At 44.2% G+C, this 16,943-nt stretch overlaps 1 protein-coding gene across 7 annotated transcripts in view; it reads left to right on the top strand.

The window, feature by feature from the left end:
* arhgap29a (Rho GTPase activating protein 29a) overlaps positions 1-16,943 on the top strand; it is a 72,902-nt gene that overhangs the window by 27,459 nt on the left and 28,500 nt on the right. For 3 of the 7 annotated variants that reach the window (XM_036935188.2, XM_036935187.2, XM_090189745.1), the window contains 5 exons: positions 3,728-3,871; positions 11,117-11,213; positions 11,576-11,648; positions 12,029-12,089; positions 16,166-16,321. In XM_036935188.2, coding sequence (XP_036791083.1) covers positions 3,728-3,871; positions 11,117-11,213; positions 11,576-11,648; positions 12,029-12,089; positions 16,166-16,321 — 531 coding nt within the window. Of the gene's footprint in view, positions 1-3,727; positions 3,872-7,459; positions 9,203-9,250; positions 9,561-11,116; positions 11,214-11,575; positions 11,649-12,028; positions 12,090-16,165; positions 16,322-16,943 lie in introns of those variants that run through there. The other 4 variants (XM_090189746.1, XM_021620508.3, XM_036935189.2 and 1 more) reach the window with 3 other exon arrangements.

Below are 16,943 nucleotides of genomic sequence, written 5' to 3'. Positions count from 1 at the left end.
TGGGCCAGTGGACTAAACACAATGTCCTTCTAGTAGCTCCACACAGGATGGCCTGGACGTAAAGACCAAGCAACAGCCATTATGAGGCGCCCGCCATCCTGCACCTGCAGAAGGAAGAGCCTCTGTCTCATGGGGCATTCAGGCTTTTTAATCTGCACCACCTCCAGACCTTGGAGGATTCTGTTACTCTGTGTCTATGTGAATGGGCCATAATGTACTGTATGTGTTGACAGACATTGTTTGGGCATTGTCATTCAAAGTGTGTTGTCTTTAAATAGGGGTCTAATCTAACCCCTTGCCAATAAAGACCTGGAGGTTTGGGGCGGCTGGCAACCCTGACCCACCCAATGATGTACAGTATATAAACCCCTGATTGCTGATGCTATTTATTGGCAAATGAGAGGCTTTGAAGCTACTGGTTAGCCATATTGGCACTTCCCCAGAAGAAGCAGTCCTTCAAAGGAATGTTAAATGTATTAAATTAAATGTATTTAAGTGTTGTGTTGTTGTAGTGGGGACAGTAACATTTTTTTTTTTTAAATGACTTTAAGGAAAATGTTTTTTTTTTTTTGTACGTTTAGCTCATATTGTATAATTTAAAAGTATGCATTAAGGTGTGTGTGATATAATAAACGTGGCAAATTCAAAGACGTAGACATTGTTGAATGCATTTATATAGCTTCCAAAATCTTTTTTTTACAATGGTAGTTCAGTCAGTCATGTAGTATATATATAAATCATTGGACACACCTGATCATTGTGTGCTGGCTGGGTTTTCAGTCTTTTCCAATCTAATGGGTGAGGACCCAATCACACACTAGCTTGGGAAAGACGGTACTGCAGGTCTGTGAAGCTAAATAACACAGACAGAAAGAGAGAGAAATAGAGAGGAGCGGGAGACAAAAAAGTGATAGAGTGGGAGAGAGAGAGAGAGAGAGAGAGAGAGACAGACAGGGAGCCTGTGGTGAGCAGCTGCACTCTGCTGAATGTGCTCCTTCGAGGGGAACACCCCAACAGAGTAGGAAGTTGGGATTTTATGAATCACTCAGCTACATCCTTTTTGCATTACATTCTTGTTTCATTATGATCTTGTCCCAACATACCCATCAGACCACATAGTCTTTATTAAACCTGTAGACACACAGAACAACATCTTAATCTCCATAGACAGAGATAAAGTAGGCCTGTTTAGGAAGTACCCCCACCTTACATCCACTCCCTAATGCAGTTACAGCCTGCTGGATAATGGGGCTCAGTGTTGTGCATTATGGGGGCCAGAGGCACACTGTGAGGCTCTTCCTCGCAGGAGCCAGGCTCAAACATTTATTTTATTTAATCTTTATTTAACAAGGCAAGTTAGTTAAGAACAAATTCTTATTTACAATGACGGTTAACCCCAGCCAAACCCTAATTCGGAAGACACTGGGCCAATTGTGCGCCGTCCTATGGGATTCCCAATCACGGCCGGGTTGTGATACAGCCTGGAAATGAACCAGGGTCTGTAGTGACAGCACTAGTACTGAGATGCAGTGTCTTAGGCGTCTATGCCACTTGGGAGCCCAAAACATGGCAGAAGCCAGGCTGAAACATGGCAGAAGCCAGGCTGAAATATGGCAGGGCTGAAACAGCAGAAGCCAGGCTGAAACATGGCAGGGCTGAAACATAGCAGGAGCCAGGCTGAAACATGGCAGAAGCCAGGCTGAAACCAAATTAAGAGAAAGCACCAGGTTCTCCAGACACAGGAAGTAGCTGTAGTTTGACATCCAAAGAAGATGGATGGAGGCGGTTGCCATGAAACTAGGTATGGTTACCATGGAGCTGGGGAAGACTCCAGACATCCTGTAGAGAGACTGTTGGCAGAGCAGAGATGCTGCCGGGAGTTTTACAATATACAATCAGTTGGTTTTGTAGAATCTGTTGAATCTGTTACTGTTGATCCAATGAAGGGTTGTGTTCTCTCTCGTATTCTGTCTGAGGTTTATTGACATCATCCAATAAAGAACATTGATCTAGGGTTGGTTCACTTGTTGTTTTGACTTAATAATGAGGTCACTTGTTGGGCTAGTGGATGTTGTTGACTTGTGACTGGTAGTCCTTATAAAGTCGTCACTTCATGCTGTTAGATGTAGCTAGTGGTTGTTACAGTAACTTGTTCCCTGTGGTTCTATTATGAAGCAGTCGCTTGTTGACATTTACTGTTGGTCCATATGAAGCAGTCCGACAGTCACCTACTGGTCAGCTGGCTGTATTTCCTGGTTGGAGGACAGCTGGCATTGTCATGGCGATGGCAGCCACATCCACCCAGAAACATTAGTTCCACCGCCGGTCCTTTTTGTCCCGCTCCAAAAAAAAGAGGGGGAATGAATAAAAGAAAAAAGGGGAGACGGCTAAAGTCTCCCTGATCCCCTTTTCCATACGCGGGGTAATCCAGGGGCGACCGTCAGCACAAATGTGGCTTTGACAGGCCTGCGAGTGTGTGTGTGTGTGTGTGTTGTGACTCTGACCCTCTCTGTGGCTCTCAGTTTCACTGGGCTCTGGGAAAAACAGTCCTCGGTGGATACTGCGAGGCTGTGTCAGTGGTGGCACTGCCACACTCACCCGCCTGCGTTGGTGGATCACAGATTCAAGGGAGTCGTAAAAGCATCTGGAGACTGTTAGATTAGTCCTTTCTGTCCTCCCATTCAGCTGCTTTCTGATGAGCTCACCCTCTAACGATGTGGTGTATACATTAACAGGCTGGTTGAATACCAAAGTTCTCCTGATGTTACCATCTGTAGAGCCAGGCAGCACTGTAATTACTGAAGCATTAGTAATGGTCTGTTTTATTATGGATGTGTCAACACTACAGATAAATACTACACTAACTACAGGAAGACCACTACAGCTCATGTTTAGTTATGCATTAGTTATCAGGTAGTCACATTTACCGTCACACCTGAGTCTGCTAAGGCCTCTTTCTCTCAATGGTTAACACCTAGTGTTAGACCCACATGTCTGACTAATGTGAATTAACACCGAGGTGGAATTGCTTGACTGGTGTCTCCTCTTTATATTGAAATGTGTAACTCAGAAGTCCTTATCATACGTTGTAAACATTTACTGTACACTGAGTGTACAAAACATTAAGAACACCTGCTTTCTCCATGACAGACTGACCAGGTGAATCCAGGTGAACGCTATGATCCCTTATTGATTTAAACTGTTAAATCCACATGAATCAGTGTATTTTTAAGCCTTGAGACAATTGATACATGGAATGTGTATGTGTGCCATTCACAGGGTGAATGGGCAAGAACAAAGATTGAAGTGCATTTGAACAGGATATGGTAGTAGGTGCCAGGCACACCAATTTGTGTCAAGAAAGGCAATGCTGCTGGGTTTCTCATGCCGAACAGATGCCCATGCGCATCAAGAATGGTCCAACACCCAAAGGACATCCAGCCAACTTGACACAACTGTGGGAAGCATCGGAGTCAACATGGGCCAGCGTCCCTGTGGAACGCTTTCGACACCTTGTAGAGTCCATGCCCCGACGAATTGAGGCTGTTCTGAGTGGGACTCACTTACATGTTGAAGAGATGGTTCTCTTTACAGTTGTGTCTTTGTGTCTTTTCCCTCCAGATAAAATGTGCCTTATACAGTATATGAATATGAACAAACACTGTAGCCATTGTGTTACTGAGATGGTTCTCTAACAGTCTTGTCTTTGTGTCTGTTTGTCCTCCAGAGCACCAGGACTGTCTTCACCAGGTAGTCCACGAGCGTCTGGGGGAGCTGCTGCGCGTGTTGAAGGCCGTCATCAGCAAACACCAGACCCTCAACTCTGTGGACATCCTCAGTGCTGCAGGCACCGTCATCGCACAGGTCAAAGGTGAGCAGCACTCCCTAGAGCATAGAGACATGTCTCAAACACACCCCGACTCTCTGTCTCTCTGTCTCCTTCTCTCCCTGCCACCCTGTCTTCCTGCCTCCTTGTCTCCCTGTCTCCCTGCCACCCTGTCTCCCTGATTCCTTGTCTTCCTGTCTCTCTGCCTCCCTGTCTCGCTGAATTCTTGTCTTCCTGTCTCCCTGCCACCCTGTCTCCCTGCCTCCCTGTCTCGCTGACTTCTTGTCTTCCTGTCTCCCTGCCTCCTTGTCTTCCTGTCTCCCTGCCTCCTTGTCTTCCTGTCTCCCTGCCTCCTTGTCTTCCTGCCTCCCTGACTCCTTGCCTCCCTGTCTCCCTGCCTCTTTGTCTTCCTGCCTCCCTGACTCCTTGCCTCCCTGTCTCCCGCCCTAATGGCTCACAGTCCTTGCCTCCCTACTGTACCTCCCCCGTACTGTACCTCCTCCAGGCCTCATTTGGCTGGATTAGGTCTGGAAGAAGGTTTGTGCTTAAGCATTACAGGGCCAGCATGTTTGTCTGTTTAGCAAAACTAGAAGATGTATTTGCAGCAAACCTTTGAAGATGAATTCACTCTAAATATCAGAACTTCATCAGAAATAACACACACAGTATGTATTCAAACCCCTGACTGAAAAATACAGACCATGTATTATTTGAATGTTTAAATTTGAATTCCTATTGAATCCAGTGGTAGGAGGGAGAGGAGTGTGTTTGACTCAAAGACTGAAGTCTTTGTGCTTTGTGTTGCTGTCCTGAGGGAATAGGGCTCAGGAATCCCATTTATCTCCTCTCCTCGAGATTATGATCAGCCATGGAGGGCAATTCTTCACTTGGCCCGCGCACAAGAATCTCTGAGTGGAGTATACCTCTGCTCAATTGGAATTGCATAGCAGCCTGGCCCTGGTTTGACAGCATACTTTTGGCAATGCTCTATGTTAACGAAGTACGGTGACACACTGACCTGGAACAAAAGCTGGGGAGGTGTTTGTGTGTGTGGTAGTGATGTAAATACCTATCCTTCCTTCCACTCTAAATGCATTCTACCAAATGAATAAAAAGTGATTGAACCAAAGTCGATTCCAAGTATTAGCTTACACTACGGTATGCAGCCTGGGTGCATTTCAAGCAGAACTGAAGGAAGCTATTGTATGGCGGCTTGGACAGAGACAGAGACAGAGTGAGCGTTAGTGCTGGCTGCTGTCGATCTGCGTGCTCTACTGTGACAGTTGGAAAGACTTCACATAGAGTCTGCTGTGGCTAGCTAGCCAATAGTCATGTGATGCTACTAATGGCTAATCTGGTTTCAAGGCTGTGGGGCTTTCTCTTGGGAGCAGTTTAATATTAACAGTGCTTTGTGTATATAGGAACAGCACAGCAGTATCACTGCTGAATCAAAATGCCATGTGCTTAAGGTACAAGCCCCAGTACACTCCCAATAAACTAACCTGTTGTTCCTTCATTCTTAATTCCATACCTCACCCTAATAACATTTCTCACCACTAGAGGGCCAGAATATGTGTCCTCTGTACTAGACCCTCACACAATGAGGCTCAACAGGCTATACACATACTCATTGGCATCCTTCCTTCTTTGTCAACATTAGTCACTTCACACACACTCACACACACACACCTGGCCTGATCCCCAGGTAATGTGAGACTGAAGTAATCAATTCAGGTAGATTCAAATAAGATAAAGTGGAATATTCAGGCAAATAAGAGAAAGTGGAATACCCTGTGCCTAGGGGGAGATAACAGGGGTCTGTATCTGTCTGTCTGTCTGTCTGTCTGTCTGTCTGTCTGTCTGTCTGTCTGTCTGTCTGTCTGTCTGTCTGTCTGTCTGTCTGTCTGTCTGTCTGTCTGTCTGTCTGTCTGTCTGTCTGTCTGTCTGTCTGTCTGTCTGTCTGTCTGTCTGTCTGTCTGTCTGTCTGTCTGTCTGTCTGTCTGTCTGTCTGTCTGTCTGTCTGTCTGTCTGTCTGTCTGTCTGTCTGTCTGTCTGTCTGTCTGTCTGTCTGTCTGTCTGTCTGTCTGTCTGTCTGTCTGTCTGTCTGTCTGTCTGTCTGTCTGTCTGTCTGTCTGTCTGTCTGTCTGTCTGTCTGTCTGTCTGTCTGTCTGTCTGTCTGTCTGTCTGTCTGTCTGTCTGTCTGTCTGTCTGTCTGTCTGTCTGTCTGTCTGTCTGTCTGTCTGTCTGTCTGTCTGTCTGTCTGTCTGTCTGTCTGTCTGTCTGTCTGTCTGTCTGTCTGTCTGTCTGTCTGTCTGTCTGTCTGTCTGTCTGTCTGTCTGTCTGTCTGTCTGTCTGTCTGTCTGTCTGTCTGTCTGTCTGTCTGTCTGTCTGTCTGTCTGTCTGTGTGTGTGTGTGTCTCTGCCCGCCATACTGGCTCAGTGGATCAGGAACAGGCCCCATTTGCTCATGCCTGGCCTAATTCATGCTCTCATAGTGGGGCTATGACTTTCACAACACTGGTCTCTGTCCAGGGAGAGGAGACACGCACCAGGAGGAAAGAGAGAGGGAGAGAAAAGGGTATCTATCTATCTCAAGATAAGCAAGATATCCTACACATAGTCTTACAAAGATCTTTATACAATGAGCAAATTAAAATAATTTTTCTGTAGGTGGTGTATCACCCAATTAGCTAAGCCAAGGTATCTGAGAAGGACACCAAAATGATATGTGATGAACACCATGACACCTGTCATTTCCTGAATGAAGAGATGTGGTTGTTTCCCCTCCCTACATTGTTACAGTGTATGGTTGCAAAGTTCCAGTAACTTTCCCAAAATGTAGGATCCCAGAATCAAGAATCCCAGAATGCCTCGCCTGGTTCACCAACTACTTCTCAGACAGAGTTCAGTGTGTCAAATCGGAAGGCCTGTTGTCCGGACCTCTGGCAGTTTCTATGGGGGTGCCACAGGGTTCAATTCTCAGGCCGATTATTTTCTCTGTATACATCAATGATGTCGCTTTTGCTGCTGGTGATTCTCTGATCCACCTCTACGCAGACGACACCATTCTGTATACCTCTGGCCCTTCTTTAGACACTGTGTTAACTAACCTCCAGATGAGCTTCAATGCCATACAACTCTCCTTCCGTGCCCCCCAACTGCTCTTAAATGCAAGTGAAACTAAATGCATGCTCTTCAACCGATCGCTACCAGCACCTGCCCGCCCGTCCAGCATCACTACTCTGGACGGTTCTGACTTAGCATATGTGGACATCTACAAATACCTAGGTGTCTGGTTAGACTGTAAACTCTCCTTCCAGACTCACATTAAGCATCTCCAATCCAAAATTAAATCTAGAAACGGCTTCCTATTTCGCAACAAAGCATCCTTCACTCATGCTGCCAAACATACCCTCGCAAAACTGACTATCCTACTAATCCTTGACTTCGGCGATGTCATTTACAGAATAGCCTCCAACACTCTACTCAGCAAACTGGATGCAGTCTATCACAGTGCCATCTGTTTTGTCACCAAAGCCTCATATACTACCCACCACTGCGACCTGTATCCTCTCGTTGGCTGGCCCTCGCTTCATATTCGTCACCAAACCCACTGGCTCCATGTCATCTATAAGTCTTTGCTAGGTAAAGCCCCGCCTTATCTCAGCTCACTGGTCACCATAGCAGCACCCACCCGTAGCACACGCTCCAGCAGGTATATTTATTTCACTGGTCACTCCCAAAGCCAATTCCCCCTTTGGCCGCCTTTCCTTCCAGTTCTCTGCTGCCAATGACTGGAACAAATTGCAAAAATCACCGAAGCTGGAGACCCATATCTCCCTCACTAACTTTAAGTACCAGCTGTCAGAGCAGCTCACAGATCACTGCACCTGTACATAGCCCATTGGTAAATAGCCCATCCAACTACCTCATCCCCATACTATTATTATTATTTTTTGCTCCTTTGCACTCCAGTATCTCTACTTGCACATTCATCTTCTGCACATCTATCACTCCAGTGTTTAATTGCTAAATTGTAATTATTTCGCCACTGTGGCCTATTTATTTCCTTACCTTCCTTATCTTACCTCATTTGCACACACTGTATATAGACTTTTTTTCCTATTGTATTTTTGACTGTATGTTTGTTTATTCCATGTGTAAGTCTGTGTTGTTGTTTGTGTCGCACTGCTTTGCTTTATCTTGGCCAGGTCGCAGTTGTAAATAGCCTACCTGGTAAATAGCCTACCTGTAAATAGCCTACCTGGTTAAATAAAGGTGAAAAAAAATGGAAAAAAAGAGGGTACAAACAGGAAAAACGGAACCCTCCAACCAGGATTTCTGGAATACTGGGTCATTTGGGGATGTTGCTGGAATTTTTCAACCATTACTCACATTTTTCAACATTACCATGATGGCCCCTATGGCACGATGGCCCCCAATGACCTAAAGGCACCGTGGCCTGATGGTCCCAATGGCCTCATGGCCCCTATGGCCTGATGGCACCATGGCCCCCAATGGCCTTCCTCCTATGTCCTGGCTAAGTCATGTATGTTTGCTTCCATCAATATCTGTTTTGTCAGCAGGCTTCCCCCTGCAGTAGGCTCAGATGTGGAATTTATTAGTGTTCGTTCAGGAGTCAGTCATGTGCTTTCCCAGTGAAAACAATGCCGTTTTTGCCTGATGATGTAACATCCACGTTTGGACTGTGGTTGGCCGGAGCGAGTGCTGGCATTGTGTTCTAGTGAGCTTCAGGATGTCCTGTGTTGCGGGGAGGGGAGGAGGGGGTAGGAGAGGACGTAAAGGCCAGAGAGACGCAGCGATAGCGTTCTAGGCAGAGGTAGCTAGCTAGCTAGCTGCGTTCACAGACAGACTCTCCCGGGACCCAAACTACCTTACACCACTAACTCTGCTGTCCCGTCTGAAAGGGTTCTACCTCTCATAAGAGCTTCTGGAACTTTTGGAATTGGCTTGAACCCTGTACTGGAGACATTCCCTGATAAAGAAATGCCTTATTAGGTGACACAAATGGAGATAAAGGAAGAGACTTGTGCGGCCATTTCCCCTGTGGCAGTTGGAGAAAGCTTTAGTGCATTAAAAGGGCTGTAGATCAGCTTGACCACTAGAGGCAGATCCCCCTTTGGAACCACTGAACCACGAAGGACCTACTGAGTAAGGAGTGGCTCTACGGTCAAGGAGTGGTTGTACCATACAGCCAGGAAGACCAACAGAGAAGAGAGAAGAGAGAGAAGTCCTTGAGAGCAGCTTGGGTAGAAGGAGTTTGGTGCTACAACAACCACCCGACTGTGGACCACATCATACACACAGACTGAATGCTAAAAAGGGTTCAGCCTCTGGAGGGCAAGCCTGGTCGTGGGTAAGTGGTGGCTGGCATGTGTGTGTGTGTTTTACGGTAAAGTTCCTCTTGTTCTATAGAGACAGGAAGCTTGCACTGTAAGAGCATAGAGAGCTGCTGGTCTCTCTCTCTCTCTCTCTCTCTCTTTGAGTCTCCTAGTTCCTTTGTCGCTTGCTTACCTATTTCCTGTATGACGAAGAGGATTCTAGAATGGAAACTGTTTGTGGTTCTTGTGCTGCTAAGTGTTGTTTGAACTGTTTGGAACTAAGTCTCCATGGGGCTCAACTAACTAGAGAACCTTCAACCTGGACAACCAATCGTTTAATTAGAGCATTCTAATATATCTCATGTAAAAGAAGACAACTCAAAGAACTTTCTGGTAAGAGGAAGAAAAAGTGCTTTCTGCAATCCTTTTTCCTTGAACCATTCTCTTGATCTCCTGCTCCCCTCCTGATCTCCAGACATCTCTATTGTTAGGCGGAGAGAACATCGACACTAGGGGAATGGCCTCAGGGAATGGCGTCACTGGTGTTGCGTCCCAAATGGAACCCTATTCTCCTATAGTGCACTACTTTTTACCAGGGTCCACAGGAATCTACCATACCGCTCTGGTCCAAAGTAGTGCAATATATAGAGAATAGGGTGCAATTTCAGATGTGGCTTGGGCTGCTGGTGCTGCCTGTTGAGCTCCTATTCTGGTTTATTTTCTCTCCTCCCGAGTGAGACAGGAAGTTTATTGTGGAGACTGATTATAGACCTATTTACATTGGTGTTTTTCCCTTCTCTTTTTCAGTCATCACTTTGTTTAGACTTAAGGCAGGAAACAGTGTGTCTTTTCAGATTACAATTCAAATCAGTACTGTTTCAGTCAAAACTCTACGGTTTCAGTCAAATCTCAAATCTCTGCTGTTTCAGTCAAATCTCAAATATCTGCTGTTTCAGTCAAATCTCTGCTGTATCAGTCAAATCTCTACTGTTTCAGTCAAATCTCTGCTGTTTCAGTCAAATATCTACTGTTTCGGTCAAATCTCTGCTGTTTCAGTCAAATCTCAAATATCTGCTGTTTCAGTCAAATCTCTGCTGTATCAGTCAAATCTCTACTGTTTCAGTCAAATCTCTGCTGTTTCAGTCAAATATCTACTGTTTCGGTCAAATCTCTGCTGTTTCAGTCAAATATCTACTGTTTCAGTCAAATCTCTGCTGTTTCAGTCAAATCTCTGCTGTATCAGTCAAATATCTACTGTTTCAGTCAAATCTCTGCTGTTTCAGTCAAATATCTGCTGTTTCAGTCAAATATCTACTGTTTCAGTCAAATATCTGCTGTTTCAGTCAAATCTCTGCTGTATCAGTCAAATATCTACTGTTTCAGTCAAATCTCTGCTGTTTCAGTCAAATCTCTGCTGTTTCAGTCAAATCTCTGCTGTTTCAGTCAAATATCTACTGTTTCAGTCAAATCTCTGCTGTTTCAGTCAAATATCTACTGCTTCAGTCAAATCTCTGCTGTTTCAGTCAAATATCTACTGTTTCAGTCAAATCTCTGCTGTTTCAGTCAAATCTCTGCTGTTTCAGTCAAATTTCTACTTTTTCAGTCAAATCTGTACTGTTTCAGTCAAATCTCTACTGTTTTAGTGAAATTTCTACTTTTTCTGTCAAATCTCTACTATTTTAGTCCTTTCAGGTCTAACTATTCTGATTAAGTGTTTTGGGGATATATGGTGATAGAGATGGACTATTTCACAACACTCATCACTACCTCATGTTATGCAGGCTCTCAACCTGTATAGCAACATATTCGGATAATGATTAGTCTCATGTTCATGTAGGTTATATGTTTTGACATTACAGTGCATCTTGTCTTCAGTTCTGAATAGGTATAGGTTGTCCCAGTTATTTGTTTTCACAGTGTAGCCTATCTTGCTTCATCCGTTTTGACAGGTGTTAACTTCAAGGAGGTGAACGAGGAGAACAAGCAGAAGCTTTTCGGAGAGATATACACTTCCATCGACACATTGGCATTCACCTTTGGCAATGTGTAAGTACAACGTTGTAATAGCGATTGCAATAACTAGCTCTGTTTTTCTGACTCTTTATGGTGACACAAACCAACTATATTTAAATAGGCACAGGGTATCCTTGTCTTACATCTCTAGATAATGTAATATTCTCAACCTTCAGTCTGTGTTTCCTTGCATAATGGCTGCTTGTGTTGTTGACTCTTAAAGTGTTGCCAACACTTCAGGGGAAGTTGCCCACACAACCACCGATCTAGGATGAGATTTGCCCTACCCCAATCCATACACTTACCATTGTTCTAAACACAACACATCTGACCCCAGACCAGTGCCTAGGGGTTATTTCCATGCCTTTCATTGTTGTTGTGTGTTCCTCTTTCAGAGTGTCTGACTTCCTTATGGGAGATGTAGAGAATGGATCAGCGTTGGGGCTCCCCCTGACTCGGAGAAGCAGGGTAAGACAAACACACATAGATACATACACAACTATCTGTCTGGACATTGTGTATGTATTTACAGTAAAGGCAGGTGATTGACTGTTTAAAGATACCTAGGATGGAGAGGTCAAAGGGTGTGGTGCTCTCAGGAAACAACAACATAACACTGTATGATGGGGCTGAGAGATTGTTTCCTGTTTGAAGTGGAGGGTACTCCTGAAATATCTTCTAGTGATTAATCACAGCATGACAGGGTGTTGATGTAGTTTGTAGCTTTTAACGATAACACAAAGGGAAATTAAAATGCTCACTAGCCATGGTCATTCTGTAATGTCATGTACCATCTGGTTCCTTACTCATCATTGTGGAACCGTTCTGTCTATCTGTCTCATTCCCAGTCGTTTGAGAACCTTTCCGTGGAATCTGCAGTATCCGGTCCAGAGAAAGATGATCCGTCAGGTAACATGCACAACAACCACCATGACACCTTACTACTCCATCCACTTAACAACTGATAGCACTTCTCAATTTACGATGTACTCTATGACAGCTTGGCTTGGCTCTCCCTTATAAAAACATTACATATCGACATAAACCAGCCCTGTCTTTGTGGATTTTTGAATGAAAAATAATAATAATAAATTACATTTCTATAGCGCTTTTCATAGAATCTCAAAGCACTTCAAGAGCAAGAAAACAAACAAGCAATATACCATGACAGGTCAACCAATAGAGGCCAAGTCTTTGAAAGCTGCATCCTCCGAAGATGGAAAGGGTCAGTTTATGGCTTGAGCGAAGGGAGCTGGTCAGAGGATGGTAGATGATGGGGATGGAGTCTGCTGATGGTCTTGTAGAGGACAAGTCTGGGAACCAGCCTGAGTCTTATAGCTACAGAACTTATCCTCTTCCTCTCTGTGTAGAACACACTCGGGGGATTCCTCAGCAGCTGTGGGCTCCAGAAAGTTCACCATGCAAAGTTCAGAATAGTAGCCTGTCGTCCTCATTACGAGCCCTCTTTCTCAGCACGGCTGTATTCCTCTGTCTCCCGTTCCTCTCACGCTTCAGGCGATTCCTCAAATTATGTTCTCAAAACAGCTGGAATTGGCAGCCAGGTGAAACAAAAAAAGACGGTACTGTGCTCAGATGCATTTTTTAAACAAATCTAGTTAGCCTAGTCAAAAATTGTTAACCAGTTAGTCAATCTGCAAATCCCTGGCTCAAAAATGTCAGATATAAGCAATAAAAATGAAATGTCATCAAAAACAACAATTGAAAGCCCCTAAAAAATAACTAAAGATGATTAGGTGTCAATGTGTTGATAGGCAATATGTCACTTGGGGTGACGGTACACCCAAAGAACAACATTGGTTGTGGGACACTTTCGACACCTTGTAGAGTCAATGCCCATACGAATTGAGTCTGTTCTGAGGGCAAAAGTGGGTGCAACTCAACGTCTGTGCCCAGTGGGATGGCTCTAGAAGAGTTTGTTGAGCGAAAGTGCCTTCTCCACTCTCATCTTAATACAGCTCCATCTGTCAATCTGTGTTACGTCACTCTGTGTACTCAACAAACTACATTCCCTCTGTTACAAAGCTGGGTGGCTAGAAACACCGTACCACTGTGAATAGCTCATCCTAATATACCTACTACTGTACATACCATTTTATCTTCCTAATTATATTGTCTGTACACACCACATATTTATATTCTCACTCTAATACTGTGCCTTCGGAAAGTATTCAGACCCCTTCACTTTTTCCACATTTTGTTTCGTTACAGCATTATTCAAAAATGGATTACATTTTTCCCCTCATCGTTCTACTCACAATACCCCATAATGACAAAGCAAAAACAAGTTTTTATACATTTTTGCAAATGAATAAAAAATGTAAAACTGAAATATCACATTTACATAAGTATTCAGCCCCTTTACTCAGTACTTTGTTGAAGCACCTTTGGTAGTGAATACTGCCTTGAGTCTTCTTGGGTATGACGCTACAAGCTTGGCACACCTATATCTGTAGAGTTTTTCCCATTCTTCTCTGCAGATACTCTCAAGCCCTGTCGAAGTTTGGGGAGCTTTGCTGCACAGCTATTTTCAGGTCTCTCTAGAGATGTTCAATCGTGTTCAAGTCCGGGCTCTGGCTGGGCCACTCAAGGACATTCAGAGACTTGTCCCGAAGCCAGTCCTGCGTTGTCTTGGCTGTGTGCTTAGGGTTGTTGTCCTGTTGGAAGGTAAACCTTCACCCCAGTCTGAGGTCCTGAGCACTCTAGAGCAGGTTTTCATCAAGGATCTCTCTGTACTTTGCTTCATTCATCTTTACCTCAATCCTGACTAGTCTCCCAATCCCTGCCGCTGAAAAACATATCCTCAGCATAATTCTGCCACCACCATGCTTCACTGTAGGGATGGTGCCAGGTATCCTCCAGACGTGACGCTTGGCATTCAGGCCAAAGAGTTCAATCTTGGTTTTATCAGACCAGAGAATCTTGTTTCTCATGGTCTGAGAGTCTTTAGGTGCATTTTGGTACCTTTTACTGAGGAGTGGCTTCCATCTGGCCATTCTACCATAAAGGCCTAATTGGTGGAGTGCTGCAGAGATGGTTGTCCTTCTGGAAGGTTCTCCCATCTCCACAGAGGAACTCTAGAGGACTGTCAGCGTGATCATTAGGTTCTTGGTCACATCCCTGACCAAGGCCCTTCTCCCCCGATTGCCCAGTTTGGCAGGGGGGCCACCTCTAGGTTGAGTCTTGGTGGTTCCAAACTTCTTCCATTTAATAATGATGGAGGCCATTCAATTCTTGGGGACCTTCAAATGTTTTGGTACCCTTCCCCAGATCTGTGCCTCGACACAATGCAGTCTCGGAGCTCTACGAACAATTCCTTCGACCTCGTGGCTTGGTTTTTGCTCTGACATGCACTGTTAACTGTACGACCTTATATAGACAAGCATGTGCCTTTCCAATACATGTCCAATCAAGTTGTAGAAACATCTCAAGGATGATAAATGGAAACAGGATGCACCTGAGCTCAATTTCGAGTCTCATAGCAAAGGGTCTGAATACTTATGTAAATAAGGTAATACATTTGCAAATAAAAAAACAGTTTTTGTTTTGTCATTATGGGGTATTGTGTGTAGATTGCAGAGGAAATTGTTTTATTTAATCCATTTTAGAATGAGGCTAGAGCCTAACAAAATGTAGAAAAAGTCCTGGGGTCTGAAAACTTTCCGAAGGCACTGTATATATACCGTTCAAAAGTTTGGGGTCACTTAGAAATGTCCTTGTTTTTGAAGGAAAAGCACATTTTATGTCCATTAAAATAACATACAATTGATCAGAAATACAGTGTAGACTAATTGTAATTTTGGAAATGACTATTGTAGCTGGAAACTTATCTACGTAGGCGTACAGAGGCCCATTATCAGCAACCATCACCCCTGTGTTACAATGGCACGTTGTGTTAGCTAATCCAAGTTTATCATTTTGACAGGCTAATTGATCATTAGAAAACCCTTTTGCAATTTTGTTAGCCCAGCTGAAAACTGTCGTCCTGATTAAAGAAGCAATAAAACTGGTCTTCTTTAGACTAGTTGAGTATCTGGAGCGTAAGCATTTGTGGGTTTGATTAGAGTCTCAAAATGACTGGAAACAAATAACTTTCATCTGAAACTCGCAGTCTATTCTTGTTCTGACAAATTAAGGCTATTCCATGCGAGAAACTACTCCCCTCACAGAACAGAGCAAACTGTCTCTAACCAGAATAGAAAGAGGAGTTGGAGGCCCCGGTGCACAACTGAGCAAGAGGACAAGTACTTTAGAGTGTCTAGTTTGAGAAACAGGAGTGATGATTGCTGTTAATGGGCCTAATTTACATTAACAATGTCTACACTGTATTTGTTTATTTTATTTGAATGCAAAAAAATAGCTTTTCTTTCAAAAACAAGGACATTTCTAAGTGACCCCAAACTTTTGAACGGTAGTGTGAATGTATATATCTGTGTGTGTGTGTGTGTGTGTGTGTGTGTGTGTGTGTGTGTGTGTGTGTGTGTGTGTGTGTGTGTGTGTGTGTGTGTGTGTGTGTGTGTGTGTGTGTGAGTGTGTGCGTGTATATAGTCTGTCTCTATGTAGTCTCTATGGTATAGTTAAGGGGCCTATATAAGCTCTCCTGTCACACAGAGTGACCTATTAGCTCAGTCATATTAACACATAGAGGAGGCAATCCCTGTCTTGTCCAGTCTACTTAGCATTACAATGTATTACCAACACATAACCCAAGGTCAACAGGGACTTTACTTTCTGACAGATCTGACACACACACTGGTGCACATACAGTCATGCGCACTCGTACACACTCACGAACACACACACACACACACAGTCACACACAGATACACACACATGCGATAGAGAGGGGCTTGTCCGTAGCTAGTTGCCAGTAGCCGTTAGCCAGTAGGTAGCAATGCTCGGTCTCAGGCCTAGGCCCACTAACTTCTTCTTCCCCAACCCATGGCGTGTTACCATTACCATCACAGGTCCATCGCCACCGGCGAGGGCGGAGGAGGTGGATGGTGTGGACGTGGCGCTGCAGCGGAGTGAAAGCGGGGTGGAGTCAGCTCTACTATACGCCAAGGCCTGGTCCAAGTACACCAAGGAGCTGCTGGCCTGGGTGGACAAACGACTCAGTATGGGTGAGTCTCTCTCCCTCCCACTACCTCTAACACACATAGGATTAATACAGAGAAACATCTCATTATTGGTGAGTCGGAGCCACAGAATTAAATAGAACACTGTTATTAGATTATATATTATAAACCGTGTGGTTCGAACCCTCAATGCTGATTGGCTGAAAGTAGTGGTATATCATTACGTATACCATGGGTATGACAAAACATTTCTTTTTCTGTTTTAATTACATTGGTAACCAGTTTATAATAGCAGTAAGGCACCTCAGGGGTTTGTGGTATATGGCCAATATACCACGGCTAACGGCTGTATCCAGGCATTTCGAGTTGCATTGTGCGTAAGAACAGGGGGTTGGTGTAAGCTGTGTCACCATTGGTATTTGGTATTGTTTTATACCACGGCTAACGGCTGTATCCAGGCACTTCGAGTTGCATTGTGTGTAAGAACAGGGAGTTGGTGTAAGCTTTGTCACCGTTGGTATTTGGTATTTTATTAGGATCATCATTAGCTATTGCAAAAACAGCAGCTATCTTCATGGGGTCCACACAAAACATGAAACATTACATAATACAGAACATTAATAGACAAGAACAGCTCAAGGACAGAACTACATAAATGTTTTAAAAA

Source organism: Oncorhynchus mykiss, chromosome 11, assembly GCF_057628025.1.
Source record: "Oncorhynchus mykiss isolate SJ-2025 chromosome 11, ASM5762802v1, whole genome shotgun sequence".
Lineage (NCBI taxonomy): Eukaryota > Metazoa > Chordata > Actinopteri > Salmoniformes > Salmonidae > Oncorhynchus > Oncorhynchus mykiss.
Note: the sequence above shows the minus strand (reverse complement) of the source record. Positions and strands in the feature narration are given on the sequence as shown.